This window comes from Xenopus tropicalis, chromosome 6 (genome assembly GCF_000004195.4).
Source record: "Xenopus tropicalis strain Nigerian chromosome 6, UCB_Xtro_10.0, whole genome shotgun sequence".
Lineage (NCBI taxonomy): Eukaryota > Metazoa > Chordata > Amphibia > Anura > Pipidae > Xenopus > Xenopus tropicalis.
The window spans coordinates 44,665,934-44,685,064 of NC_030682.2; the positions used below are offsets into that span (position 1 = coordinate 44,665,934).

General features: G+C 37.8%; 1 protein-coding gene across 2 annotated transcripts in view; it reads right to left on the reverse strand.

The window, feature by feature from the left end:
* The window catches only part of tbc1d5 (TBC1 domain family member 5), a 286,560-nt gene that overhangs the window by 146,064 nt on the left and 121,365 nt on the right, over window positions 1-19,131 (reverse strand). For both annotated transcript variants that reach the window (XM_031903544.1, XM_031903545.1), the window contains exon 4: window positions 10,004-10,064. In XM_031903544.1, the coding sequence (XP_031759404.1) occupies window positions 10,004-10,064 (61 nt within the window). The remainder of the gene's footprint in view (window positions 1-10,003; window positions 10,065-19,131) is intronic.

Here is a 19,131-nt window from a genome sequence, read left to right on the forward strand (position 1 = left end):
TGGCATGCTACCCATTATGCTAATTCTTCCTCACTTTTAAACACAGTCAGGCCATACTTCATGTCTGAAATTCTAGCTAATCTTCAAAAACTGCCATTCTGTTACAGATATCATGGATTGTATTGGAAAGCTATTCTTTACAGTACTGCAGATGCAGGGGTTAGGAAGTGAAAAGAAAAAAAAAACTACAGTACTGGTAAGGGATCCCTTATCTGGTAACCTGTCTCCTATTAAGTTCATTTTTTTGTAATAATAAAGCAGTACCTTGTACTTGATCCTAAGATATAAGATATGATTTAATGATTTTTAGCAGACTTAAGGTATGGATATCCAAATTACAGAAAAATCCCTGATCCAGAAAACCCCAGGGCCCAAGCACAACAGATAACCGATGTTATACTTGTATTTGTAAATCAGATAACTGCACAGAAGTTATTTGGAACAAATAGACTAAGGGGTTATAAAGGTATTAGGCATATTATTGGGCATATAATGCTAATACAAAAATCATGTAAACATAAAATAAGCCCAAGAGTTTTGCCACCAACATGGATTTATGCAGCTTTGTTACCATCAAGGTACTGTTTTAATATTACAGGAAAAAAGGAAATACTTTAAAAACATTTGAAATTATTAGCTTAAAATATAGCCTATGGACTTCCTGTAATTCTGAGCTTTATGGATAGCAGGTTTCTGGATAAGGGATCCCATATCTGTTTAAAAGGCAGTTAATTTGATTGAAGCAGAATATAGAATCAGTTATATGGAGCTAATTTAAAGGGGATATATGATAGACTTCAGCAGAGCTACTAAAAGTGCAGTGAATATGCATAGGGTGGGCGGGGCTTTGCAATGTCACAGGCAAGTTCCTGCTCTACTGGCTCCTTTTCCCCCCTGGCAGCAGCACCAGCAGAGAGACACAGAAGGAGGAAACTGGGAGGGGTTTTCCCTGCTACTGCTGAGTAAAGCCTGTCAATCAGTGCTGTGACCACTTCCTGTGGGAGAGTGAAGCGACACTCCCATCTTTCATTTTGCTCTGGCTTCTAACTGGAGAGGTTGTGTATGCAGCTCTCATATAATGGCAGTTTTAGGAGGTTAAAATGTTTTCAAAACATCTTTCTTTCTGCATCATTTCACATTTTGAGGGAGAATGAATATTATAACTGAATATGAACTTTATATAAAATGTAAAGATTGTCATTGTACCCACTGTCAATTTTGGTTCTACCCCATATCAAGAGATCAAAAGGCAAACACCACACAATTAATGGAGACAGCTGCTTGTACTGCAATTCTTGATAATCTCACATAAAGAAAACATTTAAGTTAACAGCCAGGACACTACAGTTTTAACTGTAACATTAAACTTTAATCGCTAGAAAATGCAGAAGACCTTCAGGAAAAAGGTTCTTTTATAAGCCAAAACGAAATGTCAACTTCAATGGCTTGCTTTACAATAATAATTGATAAGCCATTATGATGTATTTAGGAAAATAACATCCAAAACTAAAAGTTAACAAAATAACTCACCTTGATTTTTATTTTATAGGTCAATGTTATTTCATCTAATAAGATAATTAAAAACATGCAAGCAGCTGGTTCAGCGGCAAAATAGATTAATGTAATAGTCTGTAGTCATATGTGCTGGCAAGTGGTTCGACTTTTTGGCGATGAGAAGGTCAGCTGCCCTTGAGAAGAAGACAAAGAGGCTCTGTTGTTCTCCATGGACTCATTTTAAAGCATGATTCAGATATCAGCTAAAGATGAATATAACCAATTAACTTTACAATTCAACATACATTATAAAGATCATCTACAGGCACAGCATAACTTATGCCCAAACACAAACATACACATTTTGAGATGAGCTACTTTACACGACTTTACATAGCAAAGATAGTATAGACGTTGCATCCACAAGGCCTGCCAGCTAATGTGATATATGTACAAGCATGTATTAAAGGAAACTTTTTTTCTGTTCTACAGCGACCATTTCTTCTTCTTTTCTTTTATAAATAAATTTATTTATTTTTAAATGGGTTAAATACAGATATCAACATGTTATTGACAGAGTATTTTATACCATTGTATATGTGTACATCTCAAGTCCCCATCCGTTGACATTTAAACAAATGGTAGGGGCCAGTTATCAACACTGGGCAAATTTGCCTGTAGGCAGTAACCCATGACAACCAATCAAACTGTTGCATTCATTGCTCTACCTGCAGCTGCTGAAAAAAGCCAAACACTGACTGGTCGCTATGGGTTACTCACCACAGGCAAATATGCCTAGTGTTGATAAATAAGCCCCACAAATTAATTATAATTCTTATTACAGGTCTGGAACCTATTATCGAAAATGTTCGGGGCCAGGGGTTTTTCCAAATAAGGGATCTTGCTGGATGACCATACCCTAATCTGCTAAAGATGATTTAAACATTAAATAAATAAAATAATAGGAATGTTTTACCACCAATATGTATTCATGCAGCTTAGTTTCCATCGAGTACATGGTACGGCTTCATTGTTATTGAGTAAAAGAAAACCATTAAAGGAGAAGAAAAGGCAAAGTCACTTGGGGGTGCCAAAATGTTAGGCACCCCCAAGTGACTTCAATAGCCTACCTTTTACCCCGGGCTGGTGCCCCTGTTCAGAGAGAACAGCACCAGCCCGGGGTAGCTGCAGCGCTTCCTCCTTCCTGTAGCGCTGCGCGCGCATGCGCAGTAGGGTGAATAGTGGAACTTTAAAGGAACAGTAACTCCAAAAAATGAAAGAGCTTTAAAGTAATAAAAATATAATGCACTATTGCCTTGCACTGGTAAAACTGGTGTGTTTGCTACAGTAACACTACTATAATTTATATAATAAGCTGCTGTGTAGCCACGGGGGCAGCCATTCAAGCTGGAAAAAAGGAGAAAAGGCACAGGTTACATAGCAGATAACAGATAAGTTCTGTAGAATACAATAGTGTTTTATCTGTTATCTGCAATGTGCCTGTGCCTTTTCTCCTTTGAATGGCTGCCCCCATGGCTACATAGCAGCTTATTTATATAAATTATAGTAGACTAAATGAAGTAAACACACAACTTTTACCAGTGCAGGGCAGCAGCACATTATATTTTAGTTACTTTGATACACTTTCATTTTTTGGTGTTACTGTTCCTTTAACAGAGAAGTCGGCTTTTCACTCTACTGCGCATGCGCCTATGTGTAAGTCTTAGCAAAACACAGGCGGAAGGAGGAAGTACATCGCTCCAGGTACCCCGGGCTGGTGCTGTTTTCTCCTAACAGGGGCACCAGCCCGGGGTACGAGGTAAGCGATTAAAGTCACTTGGGGGTGCTTAACATTTTAGCACCCCCCAGTGACTTAGCCTTTCCTTCTCCTTTAAGAATAATTGCAATTATTTGCTTAAAATATACTCTATGGCAGATTGCCTTCCTGTATTTTAGAGCTTTGTGGATAATGGGTTCCTAGATAATCGCTACCATACAGAAAGATTAAAAAAGTAAGGATAAAGATAATGTAGAAGGGAAAGAGAAGAAAGAAGGTGGGGGGAAGAGAATATAGAAATATCCTTTATATTGTTTAAAGGACATGTAAAGCCTACATTTGCCTACAATGTTTATCAGTTAGGCAGGTCTCTCCCACCCAAATGGCATCAGTATATACCCAGACAGACACTTATTCAGCATACATTTCATCAAGAATACAGGCTCACACAGTTCTGCTGTGTTTAAGCTGAGCTCAGGAGAGTTGGTTGGGAGCAAAAAAATTGAAGCAGACAGCTAGAGGTGAGTTTCTATGGGAACCAGCAATGCCATCTCTTCACTGGCTGCTAGACTGAAGGGCGTGTTTAGTAATCTGAGCTTAGAACAACTGAGCATGCCCACAAGCCAACAGCCAAAGCAAATTCCCGAGGGGGGGGGCAGAGTGGGTTACAGGAGGAGAAAGAAAATCTAAGTGATTAAGGAGATGTTGCAGCCTTACTATTAACCTCTGAACAACCAGTGTGGCAGGTACTGAAAGATTTTAAAGAGTAGTGTTTTTTCCACTTTAATTTTGAGTGTGACTCCAAATCCAGACCTCTATGGGTTAATACATTTGATTTCCATTGATAATTTTTGTGTGATTTTGTTGTCAGGACATTCAACTATGTAAAGAACAAAGTATTTAATAAGAATATTTCATTCATTTAGATCTAGGATGTCTTATTTTTGTGTTCCCTTTACTTTTTTGATCAGTGTATTAATCATCATTACCCATAATCAATTTACTAAAACACTCATATTAAAAAAAAAAAAATCTTCATATGATAAATATTTGGACCCAGGATTTTTGTTTAGAGAAAAGTATGAATGTACACAGGTTACATATCTAATTAAAGTGAGAAGTCTTTCAATTCTCAAACATGCTTAGTTCAAAATGTATTTTTTATTTGACTCACTATATGATATGACTCACTATATTCTACTGCTGCCAGCATAGAATAGTTTAAGTTCCTGACAGGGCACTATCTATGTGGAGTATTATTTGACCCTTGTGTTTTATATAAGTGCCTGTGTGAGGGAAATTAGACTGTTAATTCCACTGAGAATATCCATTATTAAACATTTTCTGTGTTGTAATACCTAAAAGATTTCTCTATAATATAAAGAAAATATATATATCAGAAAAATTGAGCCTAAACAATCATTAATGTGCTTTTTTCTGCTATAAAAATATGCAATATGTTTTGTGTCATTCTACAGATGATCATTTCCAAGCACACACCATTACCAATATTAGCACTGGTATCTCCAAAAGGAATATTACACTCAAAACAGATAGATATACACATTTTTAACTTATTTTATTTGCAGAGCAAAACCTCTAGGGAAAATGCAATCCATAGCAGAAAATAATTCATTGGCTTTGCTGGTTCTCCTCTCTTACTAATGAAGAAATTAACATTGTCCTATCTACTTCAGAAAATCCCAAATTAGATATCAACAAACAATGTTTAATACTTCTTTGTATAACACTTTAATCTTGCCTTTGTTCAAGTCCCCTTCTGGGGATTGTAAATCTTTACCAATCATCATATAAAAGGTTTTTCAGCAACACATTCACGTGGAATGGTTTGTAATGCCTAGAGACGCATAGAATTTTTTAAAATATATTTTTTTAGCATGCGAGCATGAAGTACACTATATTTGTAAAATTATCATTTTTGAACATTTCACTTGAAGCCATATGGTTAGTCAACAGATGCTTCTGTGCCCTGAGTGTAAATGTATTGCTATACTGGTCACTGATAATTTTAGCAAAAACCTGTCATGGCTGATATTACAAAATTACCAGCAATAAATCTGTCAGTAAACTGCCTAAACCCAGCATATCTTTGTGAAGGGAAGAAGCACACCAATACGCTGGCACCAACACATTTATTTTAGAAAAGAGTGGGATAACCCCTTTTTCAGGAGAAAAGGAAGGGTTATCCCCCAAAAGCTTGTGCCACTTGTTTCTGCAATAAATGTGTTAAAGGCATTGCCAGCATATTGCTGTGCTTCTTCACAAAGGTATATTGACTGGCTTGGAAGCAGCTGAGGAAGAAAAGCACCCTATGGAAGAATGTAAATCGTGTGCCGAAGATTTTTTCTATTGTTAAACCCAGCATATTGCCATCAGCCCACCTAATATCTGCCCTAATCCCCTCTCCATGGCATCTCTACAACCTTGTGGTATTCACTATTATCATCACCCAATCTGCCCCTTTAAATTTATAGCCCCACATTTTAAGTCATGGCTTAGCCCATCCACATGGCTCTTATGTCCCTGCCATCCTCTTTTTCCTACTGGCCTGTATAGTCTTTATAGCGATGAGCAAAACTGTCCTGTTTTGTGAAATTGCTGAAAATTTCACCAAATGCAGTCAATGGAAAAGCTAAATTATTGCACTTTTGTCAGGCTGGGACAGACTCAGTCTTGACACAGAGATGCCAGATGCATTAATCTTGACACGCACTGTGTAAAACCATGAATTTTTACTGTAGAACCAGCCAAAAACGTTTGCTCATCCCTAGTCTCTAGCAAAAAGTGGCAATGCTATGACTAGACCACAACTTGTTCCTTCTGGATGTTTGCAGTCAATTTTATTATAAATGTTTTATTTTGGTACACAGATAAATAAGTGCACTTATTTATGTTTTGTGTTTCTTGTGGACTATAATTAATACAGTGATGGTGGACAAGCTTAGTGGGATATGTCAAGTACAACAGACCACTGCTGTCATGTCAACAAAAGTAACTATAAACTTTGAATTTGGTTGTTTTTCACTAAAAGAGAAATTAAGGTTCATAATGTCACAGACTGCATATAATCATATATAAAACAGGCTGCCTGTCCATTAAAATAACACTGTGCCATGCCGTTGTAAAGAAGAACCACGCCAGACGTGGCGTATTCACAGCAAGCATTTGCATTCTCTCACGTTTTTATGTGTATATCGGCAACATGTGCCTGCACCTGAGCGTATCTCATTCATTCGGGTGCAGGCACAGGTAGGACGCATTTACAGTAGCGGGGCGTATTCTCGGCAAGCGTTTTTCGGCTTACTGAGAATATGTCACGCCTTAGTTGTGAAGTCCATTTGCATAGTAATGCTGGGTACAGGCCCACATATTTATTTGAACAATGACACTGCAACATTTCATAGTACAGGTAAAGGACCCATTATCCAGAATGCTCGGGACCAAGGGTATTCCGGATAAGGGGTCTTTCCATAATTTGGATCTCCATACCTTAAGTCTACTAAAAAATTAATAAAACATTAATTAAACCCAATAGGATTGTTTTGCATCCAATAAGGATTATTTATATCTTAGTTGGGATCAATTACAAGGTTCTGTTTTATTTCTACATAAAAAAAGGAAATCAGTTTTAAAATTCTGAATTATTTGCTTATAATGGAGTCTATGGGAGACGGGCTTTCCGTAATTCGGAGCTTTCTGGATAACGGGTTTCCGGATAAGGGGTCCGATACCTGTACTTTAGAACCAATCAGCACTACATTTTGGGCAAACACAAAACAAGCACCCCAGCTTAAGTGTGTACAGAATAATAAAGCATAGCTTAAGTAAAACAGTAATTCAGTATTGATTGTTTTTTCTCATCATCATCATCTTTATGTGGCATTTTCAAGAGTTGGAACTGGATCTGTATGTCTTTTGGTTTTAACTCGCTAGTATAAATCCATGCTGATAGAAAGCCAGTCACACTGATTGTAGCACTGATCTGAACTTGATTGCCCCCAGCATGGGAGACTATTGCAGATGCAGCAAGCTCTGATTAAGATAGGGAAATGTAGTCACCTGTGTGGCGCCAGCCTTTGAAATAGGATACTACATTTACTCAGAAATAACAGAGTTGTTAATTTACAGTTATAGTCTGTTGACATACTACGTTTCCTTGCTATAAATATGTACCATACCATGTATACAGTGTTCTTTTCTTTGGTTGTTTTGTTAAAATGCATTATAAAAACCATTAAAAATTTAAAAATACAACTGTTTCTGTGGCAATATAGTGTATTTTGCCTCTAATAAGGATTAATTATTTCTTAGTTGGGATCCAGTACAAGGTACTATTTCTTTATTACAGAGAAAAAGGGAATTTTTTTTTTATAAAAAAAATATGACTTATTTGCTTAACATGGAGTCAATGGGAGGAGGTCTTCCCGTAATTTGTGGCTTTTTGGATAATGGATCCTATACCTGTACTCCTCACAGTAATAAGCAAAGACTGGAAGCAAGCGAAGCTACACAATGCAACAATGGGATAAAAAAAAAAATTGCCGCCCCACCCCCCGCAATACTGTTTCAAGGGATAACATGTATACAACTAGTAATGTCTTTAAAAGTGTCAATAGCACTTAAAAAATATTTAATGTGCATGCAAAATATATTAGAAACCAGTTAATACACAACTCGTATACTGGCATATCCCCAGTCTCTATAAAATGCTCACAGTGGGGTTCACATACATTAAACTGTAAACACAGGAACTAGGAGTAAACAATATAATAAGCCTTAACATACAGACCGTATTGTGTTTTTTTTCCCATAGAATAATTATGTTCTTTAGCGTGACAGAAGCTGGCTAGATGTCTGTAACATAAAGACTATTTGCTTCTTCAGCAAAATGTAAAATAAAATGTGCCAATGATCGAATGATGAATTAAATAAGTTATACTTTCCAGTGACTGTTATGAATAAATAAAAGAAAAATATCTGTATAAAATGTTGTGAAAGTCTTATGCAGTGACACGTACCATACAGCAGAGGGGCCTTCTGTATTGCAGATCACCAGTCTGACCCAGCCAGCAACAAATGAGCATGCCAGGTGGGATGGATGGTGGCTGAGGAGGGACTTGCTTAGGGTGTGTGCCAGGTCCCCCAAAGAGGACTTTTTGCAGGGGGGCCTGGGCTGTCCAAGTTACTCTGGTAAGCATCCCTTCCAATTAGTAGGCCAACAGTAACATTATTACTGAATACTAACAAGACTGGGACATCAATTAACAAAGGTTAGTAAGTAAGAGTGGACAGCAGGAGAGAGGCTAATATAAATCTTGCAAATAAGAGCAGCTTACTAATATGATAAAACTAATTTCTGTCACATGTAATTAAAGAGAGGAGCTGTAAAGCACTGCCTACATGATATACACTCTTCTCTCTGATTTCTGAATTCCTTAAAGTTTGCATTATTGAAATCTTCATTCCCAGCAGAACTGTAATTAAGAATCGGGAATATGAGTTTGAACTGTATTGGGGATACTGCACTGATTATGTCAGTCTCCTGGATTGCAAGCTCTAATAAGCAAGATTCTCTCTTCCTTGTCACTTACAGCAAATCAAATAACATTGCTACCAACCGTTCTCTCTCCATTATTGAATATCATGAAAGCATATGCTGGAAAAATCTAAATATAACATAAATATAAACAGTGATGGAAAAAAATGTCATGCAAAGCAAGTAATACACAGCAAACATAAGTATTGTGTGCTTTATATGTATTGTACATGCACAAGACTAATCAAAGTTTACATTTTTCTGAGATGAATGGAACATGCAGCTAAGGGTGATAGGGGTTATTGTGTACAAAAGCACTTGGGAATGCTGCATTACATGCACCAACACTGGAGAAGATTCCTGTTGGGTTATCTGTGTTACTTGCAATGATTTTCCCTCAAGTAATGCTTTATTGGTCAGCTTTCTTAAAGATTCAGTTGATTCATTTTTTTCTGTCTGTTTCTTGTTTTTACGTTCAGTTTCTGCACTGACTAAATATGGTTATATGGTTATATCCTTGTTCAATCATTTTTTTTTTTTTTTAAATGTCTGTTGTTTTATAACTTTCTTTTTATTTGGTTTTCAATATATTTTTTCACAACACAACAATGGTGAAAAAACAATTTTAGTACAGGTATGGGATCCATTTTCCAGAAAGTTCCAAATTACGGAGAGACCATCTCCCATAGACTCTATAAGAAGCAAATAATTCACGTTTTTAAAAATGATTTTGGGTTTAATTAATATTTAAATGATTTTTAGTAGACTTAAGGTATGGAGATCTAAATTACGGAAAGACCCCCTTATCCGGAAAACCACAGGACCCAAGCATTCTGGATAACAGGTACCACACCTGTACAAAACACAATAGGCACATAAATAATGTTGTACATATCCCAAGTTCTATCAGTATATCCCATTGGTGCAAACTTATAAAGTGTATAAATGTGTTCTTTTTTTAAAATATCGCTGCACCATATCCTGTCTCATCCAAGGAACCATGATAGTAACCTCTATTGCTCTGTGTACACATAAAAAGCAGCCTGGTTTAAATTATTTGCATAAATTTAATGAATGGTCAGTTTAGCATCACAAAATGTCAATTAGCACAATAAGCAATTGTTTTTCAGTTGCTCTCAGTTGTTTTATATTTATGGCACAATAGCTTCCCTTACCTGTAAGATATGAAGATTTGTTCTGAATCAGAAGCTGGGTTTGTTCTTTTCTCAGGTGAGACTGCAACAAACAAAAGATGATACTAAAGTTTATACGTTAGAACTATTGTATAAATCACTGGACTAAAAAAGAAGGATTTTTGAAATTGGTGCAAATTGGTGCAAACTCTGATCACCCCCACAAAGTTTGGTTCAGAAAGGAAACCGGGCAGCTGTTAGAGGTACTGAGGGCCACATTTTGGTTACAATAGTGCTTGTGGCACAGATTAAGAGGATAGCCATGGGGAAAAGCACCAAACCAGACAGGAATGAAAGAAATCAGAGACCAGATCTGGCACACAAAATAGATTAATAAGTATTACTTGCCATTCTGTACTACAACTGCTGATAACTAGCGCCGGATTTGTAAACGGGGCACCCCGAGGCCGCCCCGACTCTGCGCCCCCTAACACCCCCGTGCCCCCCCGTGCGCGATCGCGCATGTGCAAACACAACCCAGCCCCCCTCCTCCCCCAAACCGCGCATGTGTGCATGGTTAAACTCCTATACGGAGCAGTGGAGAGAAGTCCCCATTGCTCCGTATGGGAGCAAAATTTCAAAGTTTCACTGCGGCGGGGAGGCGTGCGGCCCCTAAGATTGTGCCGTCCTAGGCCCGGGCCTTTGTGGCCTTGCCACAAATCCGGGCCTGCTGATAACACATTACAGACGCAATTCAGTAGTCACATTTACATGATGTCCCAGTTTTAATAGCGCATCCCGCTGTCCTGTATACTTCAATGAATGTCCCGCATTTCTGTAATAGTTGTCATACTTAAGGGAAATGCGGGACATTCATTGAAGTATCAGGGACAGCGGGAGGTGCTGGCTGGAACCGGGCACTCCTTCTTCTTCACAGATTCCTCTCTGTATGCAGCTCCTTGCGTGGCAGTGACAGGCCCTTTTATAAGGTTGTGCCCTGTGCATATTGACGTCATATGTACGCATGGGGTGCAACCTTATAAAAGGGCCTGTCGTCGCCATATAAGGAGCCGCTGAAGAAGATGGAGCGTGTATGGGGGGTATTGTGTATGGGGTGTACTGTCTCAATTGGGGGCATTGGGTAAGGGGGGGCATTGTGTATGGGGGGCACTTTGTATGGGGATACTGTGTATGGGGGGAACTGTCTATGGGGGCACTTTCGGTGGGGGGGTACTATCTATGGGGGCACTTTCTATGGGGGGTAATGCCTATGGGGGCACTTTCTATGGGGGGTACTGTCTATGGGGGCACTTTCTATGGGGCCATTGGGGGCACGGTGTATGGGGGCACTGTGTATGGGGGTGCAAAACTGGTACATAATTATAACTAACTTATAACTGACTGCCTTCTCTCTATATTTGTATTTTATATGTAGGAGTTGCTATATTGTTTTATATAAAAGGAGTATTTTTTGAAAAGAAAATTGATGGGTTGTGGTAATTGGGGCATGGCCACAAAAGTGGGCGCTGTCAAAACGTGGTCCCTCTTTTCATTTTTCAAATGTTGGGAGGTATGTATAACCAGGCTACTTATATAATCGTTTGTGTCATATGCAATTGGATGTAAGACAAGGAATTACTGGTAGATTAATGTCCTGCAATGCTGGCAATCAGATTTCTGGATTATTTAATAGAAACCATTTTAGCCTATAACTAAAATGGTAGGCTGATTAAGTATGACAACTGATGGAAGTTGTGATACAGCTGCGGGTTGGATTTTCAAAAAAACAAATGTAATCAGTATGGAAAATGTGGCTGCCATAAAACAAATGGCAAATTGTCTTCTAATATCTGGAAATAGGCTTTTATTGAGGAATGTGTGGATTTTATTGAAGGAGCATGTGATTTGGTTGCCTGTAGATTTATGGGAGAGTTTGCATGTAGGAAATCATTTTCAGACCTTTGCACAAACTAATCCCATATGTGCTGTAATGTTCTCACTGTAAACCAACTATGTAATATAATTTATGGCCAGCATATAAATAGCCAACACTATAAATAATAAAATGCAGTAGCTTTTGCTTAATGTCACAGCTCTGAAACAGCAGAAGAATATTCAACAAGACAACAATCATTTTCTAGTTGTAGTTATACAAGTCTACATGCCAGTTTACAAAGCATTTGGGTCAAGCAATGGTCCAAGCCAATGGGGATTCTGCCTACTAAAAAAATCTCATAAAAAAACGCAGAGCTCCCTCAGAGGAGGCAGACACAGAAACTGGCCAGAGATTGCACTGTGTAGTTTTCAGCTGCCCATCATATAGATTAGGATATAGATTGAAGCCATGTCTACTTTCATACAAAAAACAAACAAGCAATATATTTATGTAAGTAGTTCTGGTGGCTCCACAAAGAATTAAATCCAAATATGTATTTAATTTTAAACATACTTTAAAGAGTATTTTAAAGGAGAAAGAAAGGTAAAAACTAAGAAAGCTTTATCAGAAAGGTCTATGTAAATACAGCCATAAGCACTCGCAGAAACGCTGCACTGAGTTCTCTGAAAAAAGATTTGTTGTATCTAATTCCTCTGCGAGACACACACAGCTCTCTGCTCTCTCCTGCTCCCCCCTCCCTCAAGAATGCTAAGAGTCTTTTTTCATAATGACCGGTATTTTTGCGACTTTTTTGTATCTTGCACGTATTTTCCGTGACTTTTTCGTCGCCATCGCGAAAAAATCGTATTGTTGTGCCGAGTACGAAAGTGTCCGATTCATTCAAGCTTCGGTATCGTGACTTTCCTTGGGCCAGGTTGGAGCTGCAGAGTGCCATTTATTCCTATGGGAGGCTTCCAAAATCATGCAAAGTCGGAAAGGTTTTCCCGCCGTTTACGATTGCTTAATACGAAAAAGTCGCGACGGTGATGAAATAGTCGCGCAAAATACGATAAAGTCGCGACGGTGACGAAAAAGTCGCGATCTTCAGAAATTTTCGTTTCCAATACAAATTTTTCCAATTCGGGATTCGAATTCGTGTTTTGGTAAATCTGCCCCATAGTCTAACTAACTGAGCATGTTCACTTGGTCTGGGTGGGTACGGCACAAACAGGTAGGGCAGGCAGAGTATGGCACACACAGGCAGCATAGGGCAGGGAGGGTATGGCACACACAGGCAGGGTAGGGCAGGCAGAGCATGGCACACACAGGCAGCTAAGGGCAGGCAGAGTATGGCACACACAGGCAGCATAGGGCAGGCAGGTGAATGGCACACACAGGCAGCACTCTGCCTGTCCTATGCTGCCTGTGTGCGCCATACTGGTTCTGGGAGTTTGTTAGCAGTTGGAAATAGCCATTAAATGGTCCCTAAGGTGTGTAATTATGTGCTGGGGGTTGCTGTGCTATCCACAGGGGAGGAGGAGGCATATGGATTTAAGGGTATATCTTAATATGACATAATATAATTCTTTCACATATGAATGATGGTTGATATCCCCGCAGTAAGGACCAAGCATTTGGGTTTTGCTGCACTACCGCCATTGTGATAAAATAGGTGAGGTTTGAAGTGGGTGTGGTTTAAAAAGGGGGAGTGGTCAAAACTGTGGGTTTTGGGTCTACCAATTTTTACAGCTGGTTCTTCCTATCAAGGAATGGTTCAAAAGTACACTAATTTGTCCCTGAAAAGTGTGCAATGTTTACTAAAGGTATACTCCATCACTGTGTAGGAACTTGTATGTCCTCCTACACTCCAAAAACATGCAGGCTGGTTAATTAAATTCTGACTAAACTGACTATAGTGTGTGTAAATGTAATAGGGACCTTAGATTGTAAGCTCCTTGTGGGCAGTGACTGATGTGAATGATGAATAATCTATGTAAAGCACTGCAGAAATGTGTTGCCGCTATATAAATAACAGGAAATAAATACATTCAGTGAAAGAGAACACGTTCACATTGTGCAATATATGTTTAGTCAGAAAAATATATTGAGCTATGGATAACCCATCACATAACTCTAACTCTTCAGTTAGCTTTGGAGAAGTGAAAATTAGGTTAATGCAGCAAATTGCTTAGGGCAAGAAAGAGGCACACAATGCTAGGCCTTTTATGTTATAAGGGCTTTCCTCTATTTAGGGTTTTAATTTTATACTTTATAATTCAGTATGTGTAACATGTAGTTATAATTACAGTCCTATGATAATAACTGAACTTTAACTATAAGGAAATGGATTTTAATTATTGACTGTTTCATCATCGCTAATAACTGGCTGTGGAAGGAAAACATTTTTTCTATTATAAAAGAGAAATGAGCATAGAGTAGCATACAATGCAAATAGATGTTTACATTAAGGTGGTAGACATATCAATTTTGAAATTGCAGAAAAGATATCAAAGTAGAAAAATACTGCCATAAGCTTTATTCTCACTACAGACACTACCATTCTCACTGCAACTTGCCTATATCACACTTCAAACCAGCCTAGTAGTTGGATGCAAAAGTGACCCAGATGAAATTTTATTTAAGCTGATAGGTTTGCCCAGGTCTAGTAACCCATAGCAACCAATAACAGGTCAGTTTTCAAACATTTGACCAGAAAAGTCTTACTAATTTGATGCTATTCTTTATGCTTTGTTATTCTTGTTAACTGGTTGTTATGGGCTAGTAGACCAGTTGCAAGCTACTTGTAAAAATCTGACCAGTATGACACTAAACAATCCATTGTCTGGATATTGTGAAAGTGCCATCAGGAACTGATGTTCTAGAAACAGACTTGCATGATCTGATTCTGATCTGGGCATGCAACATAAAGGCAGTTTAGTGTATGAAATCTTATTTTTGTAAGACTGGAAAACATTATGGAAGGAGTCTGGGTTATCAGCATGACAAAAAAATGTATCAAACAAAATCTAGAATAAGTCATTACCATGTTTAAAAACATTTTTTGTTGGCAAAATGGCACATTAACTTAATAGTTGCAAGCTGAAGGAACTACCAATTTAGTGGTTTATTTATATTGTACTATACAGCCATACAGAAGCATAGCATATTGTCGGCCAAACTATTCCATGCATAGTTAAACCATTACATACAAGTGGGTACCATATTTCAGAGGTATTCTTCAAAATTCTCAAAACACTTTAAGAATAACAGGACCACTCATGTTATTCATGTTCCTTCCAGGAATGGTAGACACACCTCCTTTATTACAGAGAACTCGAATTGTTGGGAAGTTTGCAAGTGAGCAATTTAGAAAAAGTGGTCTTGGTAGGAAAAAAACAGCTAGAGCTGTGATGTGAATGGAAGCTTAAAGCTCAGTACCACTAAAAATTCTTGGGTACACCTTTTGTCTTTTATCTGAATGCACTACTAAGTAGTCATTCGATACTACAAAGTGGTGCAATGCTGTTGGTCAGATGGGTAGGTCTGTGAATTTGACAGATGACAAACTGAAGCTCAGCACCTTATGAGAGAAAAGCATTAAAGCTGCTATGTGAGACAATGAAATAATTAATATCCCTATGAAATAAATCAATTACTACAATTATTTGAAAATATTAATACATCAGTTTTCCCTAAAACTACTCTTCATTGTTATCATTCACAAATACACACACATCGTGATAGTGTCTTTTTAAATGTTTTTGATGAAATTCTTACTAAAATTTTCATATAATGAAATGCACTGCCCTATAAATATGCATTAACAACTGTGACAATCAATAACTACAAATGCCCCCCTCAATTACCTATGATAAGCTCATATACCTCCTATCTCTCTACCATATTTCAATTTAATTGGATATCCTAAAAATTGGGTTAATATCAGCTACCTCAAAAACCAGCTAAACCATGGCAGCACAAATAAACATACAGCGTTCCATAAAGCAGTGTATAAGAACAGTGTAGTGGTTGAATAGAAGAAGAAGAAATCCATTATTGTTGGTCTCTTGAGATGCAATATACAGCAAGCAGACAAAAGAATGACAAACTACATGTAATTATGTGAAATCTGAGCCTATAAGTTGGAGTGTTCTTAACAGATAACGGATCAAAGTATCTTCGCTACACACAATAAGCAGACAGAAATATATGTGCTTTCAGCCTAAAAGAATCTCTATATGAATCTTTTATGGAAATATTAGGCTACTCAGGTAATAATATTTATCTTAAAGCTTTTATATCAAGCTGTGCTCATATCACAGACAAGGGTGACGAGCATTCACTTCTCTATTAAATGAAGCAGTATCTATTTTTACGAGAAAAACGGTGTTTTGCAATACATGCAGCAGAATTGTTCAGCCAGAAAGCACAAATACCCAAAGCCGATGCCCGTTTCGGTTTGTTTAAGCACATAGGTGTGTAAAGCAGGAATTTTAAGTTTCTGAAGATGAGTATTGCTGAATCTTCTGCATTTCTAGAAAGTAATGTTTTCAGCTTTAACTTTCATATATTTGTGTCTAAATGGTTTGTGCACCTATTAAGATTTTGTTTCTTGCTATGAAAACAAAATTGAATAGTAATTTTGTTTCATTAACAATATTAAAGTGAAGAATTCAGTTTGGTGTGTGGGGAAATGGCAATAAAGTTTTCAAGAGGAAAAAAATGGCTTTGTTCCTTCAATCCCTAGTTGAAATTAATTATAGCAAATGTTTATGAAAACATCTGTTCCATATAGTTATAAATTCTTAATTTTAGCATAGATGAGTCCAAGCTCTCTTTATTGTTCTGAAAGATAACAAAGTCTGACAAATAAAAAGGTATATAGGAAAATGTGTGATGAATTTGCATTCGCTCGGCACCCCATTTGCAAACTGTAACTTCTGAAGGAATACGTGGTCTTGCCATTAAGCAGTGGATCATTAACGAATCGCATAGTAAGACAAGCCTGCTTTCTAGTGAATGGAAATGTAACTTTGTTGCTGATGTTTTGTTCTGGGGACCTCAAACATTAGATCTTAAAGTGGTAGTTTCACTTTGAAAACTTGTACCCGTGTTGGAATTCAGACATTAGTGGAATCATTTTGTTCTGACTTTTTTTTTTTTACTGCAGCCCTGTATTCACAGAGCTCTCTAGACTGTCATGAGATGTTTTTTTTTCTTTTCAACACTAGCTATAAGATGTGTCTGCCCCAGATGGGGAAAAGCACGTACTTTCTGGACACATGGAAGCTTTTATCAGAGGTTAGACCCAAGGTACTGCAGGAAAAAAGCCCTGTGCCCCAAAGGGGAAGAATAAAAGGAGGTTGTAGAAAACATAATTTATACTATACAAGGTGCTAAAACAGTCTTTAACAAAACAACACAAGGATTAGGGGGTGTGTTAGCAGCGTCCACACCTTAAAGAGCATTACTTGAAACTGAAACCTGGTCAAGTCACACCCATATCTACCATAACCCCACATAAACTGCCCTAACCCACCAGCATTATGCAGCTTTACTCCTTTTACACTGAATTAAGGACATTACAGCAGCAAAGGGACAGCTGGCAGGTAGAGGTTCAGTTATTACCATGTAAGCTTCAGGCACAGCAAGTAGGTGCTAAGCTTTCTGAACAAGAGAACACTGCTTGTAAGAAAAAGTCAATTGTAGCGTAAAACTTTGTGTTAAATTTTACAAGATATTACTGTTTATTTGAAGGAGATGTTCACCTTCAGACAATAGTCTGAATTTGAACAGCCCCTGTGAGAAAAAACATTTTGCATTTCACTTATCTGATTGGCTGAATCTTGCCAACCAATGGTATCAAAGCTATGCAAATGAAGAAGGAGAGGGAAGGCATGCACAGTAACCAGTTCCAGGGGAACTTCATGTTTTAAGCAGAATGGAGTAGGAAAGTTACAATCACTGGGGGGTGCCAAATGTCAGGGGCTGTGCTCATGTTAGCAGAAAACCGCCCCAACCCGGGGTTCATGTGATCGAGCAATCCTCTTCCTTCCCTTGTCTATCTTCGGAATCCCAGGGCTGGCACATGCGCAGGAGAGTGAAAAGCAGACTTTCTTGTTTAAGTTCATCTTTTCACTCTAGCACACGTGCACAAGCAAAAAAGGAAGATTATCGCTTGGTCACAGTGACCCTGGGTCGGTGCAGTTTTCCCACCGGCTGGGATATCAGGTAAGTAATTACAATCACTGGGGGGGTGCTTAACATTTTGTTACCCCCCAGTGATAAGGCTTTTTCTTCTCCTTAAGCAATCCCTACCTAAATGGGGTATTTGGAACATTAACATAATACATTTTTTTTTATCTTTAGTTTAATAAAATTGATAGTTTTTGTTTTCATTAACCAAAGAAGCCTTTCCACGTAATTTCAACGCCCAAAATGTTCATGGCATATTATGAGCAACCTTCAGATGCGGTTGAATACATTTATATGAATTAGTAAAATGTATTGTAATTTACTATATAAAAAAATACATTTATAAACCTTTTTGATGACTGGAATAGAATGAATAAATATAATAGCTTCATGCATGTGGCTTTCAATGCTTCATTCATTTTCACCTCAATATCTGACAGGAGGATGCCCTGGTACCAATGACTTTGGACATGCCGGAAATGTTTAAAAGGTACTGTCAGAAGTCCATATGTTCATTTGTAAAGCCCGTCAGTACTCTTACACAGTTTGATGACCCAATCCTATCTTCCATCAAACACTGACACAGATATGTGACCAGAGAAAACACACCCTGTTGCTCTAAATGTTGCAAAATTGTGCTCTTCCTGCGATTGATATTCATTCACAAAATGCATTCTTCCTTCTAGTCTAGTCTCTTAATAACAATGCTATTAGTACTTACATTGGTAGCAAATAACAAACAAGACGGGTTACTAGCAATATAAACTTCATTTAACTCTGTGACAAATTTACAATAATGATGTAGAAGTGGGCAAGTGGTTAAGGGGTTGTTCACCTTTGAGTTAACTTTTAGCAATGAGTAATATTCTGAGACAATTTGCAATTTGTCTTTGTTTTTTATTATTTGTGTTTTTTTTAATTATTTCAGTTTTTATTCAGCAGCTCTACCATTTGGAGTTTCAGCAGCTATTTGGTTGCTAGAATCCAAATTACCTTAGCAACCAGAGTGTGGTCTGAATGAAACCCTAATATATACAAATAGGAGAGGACTTGAATAGGAAAATAAGTAATACAAAATTAACAATAACAATTAAACTGT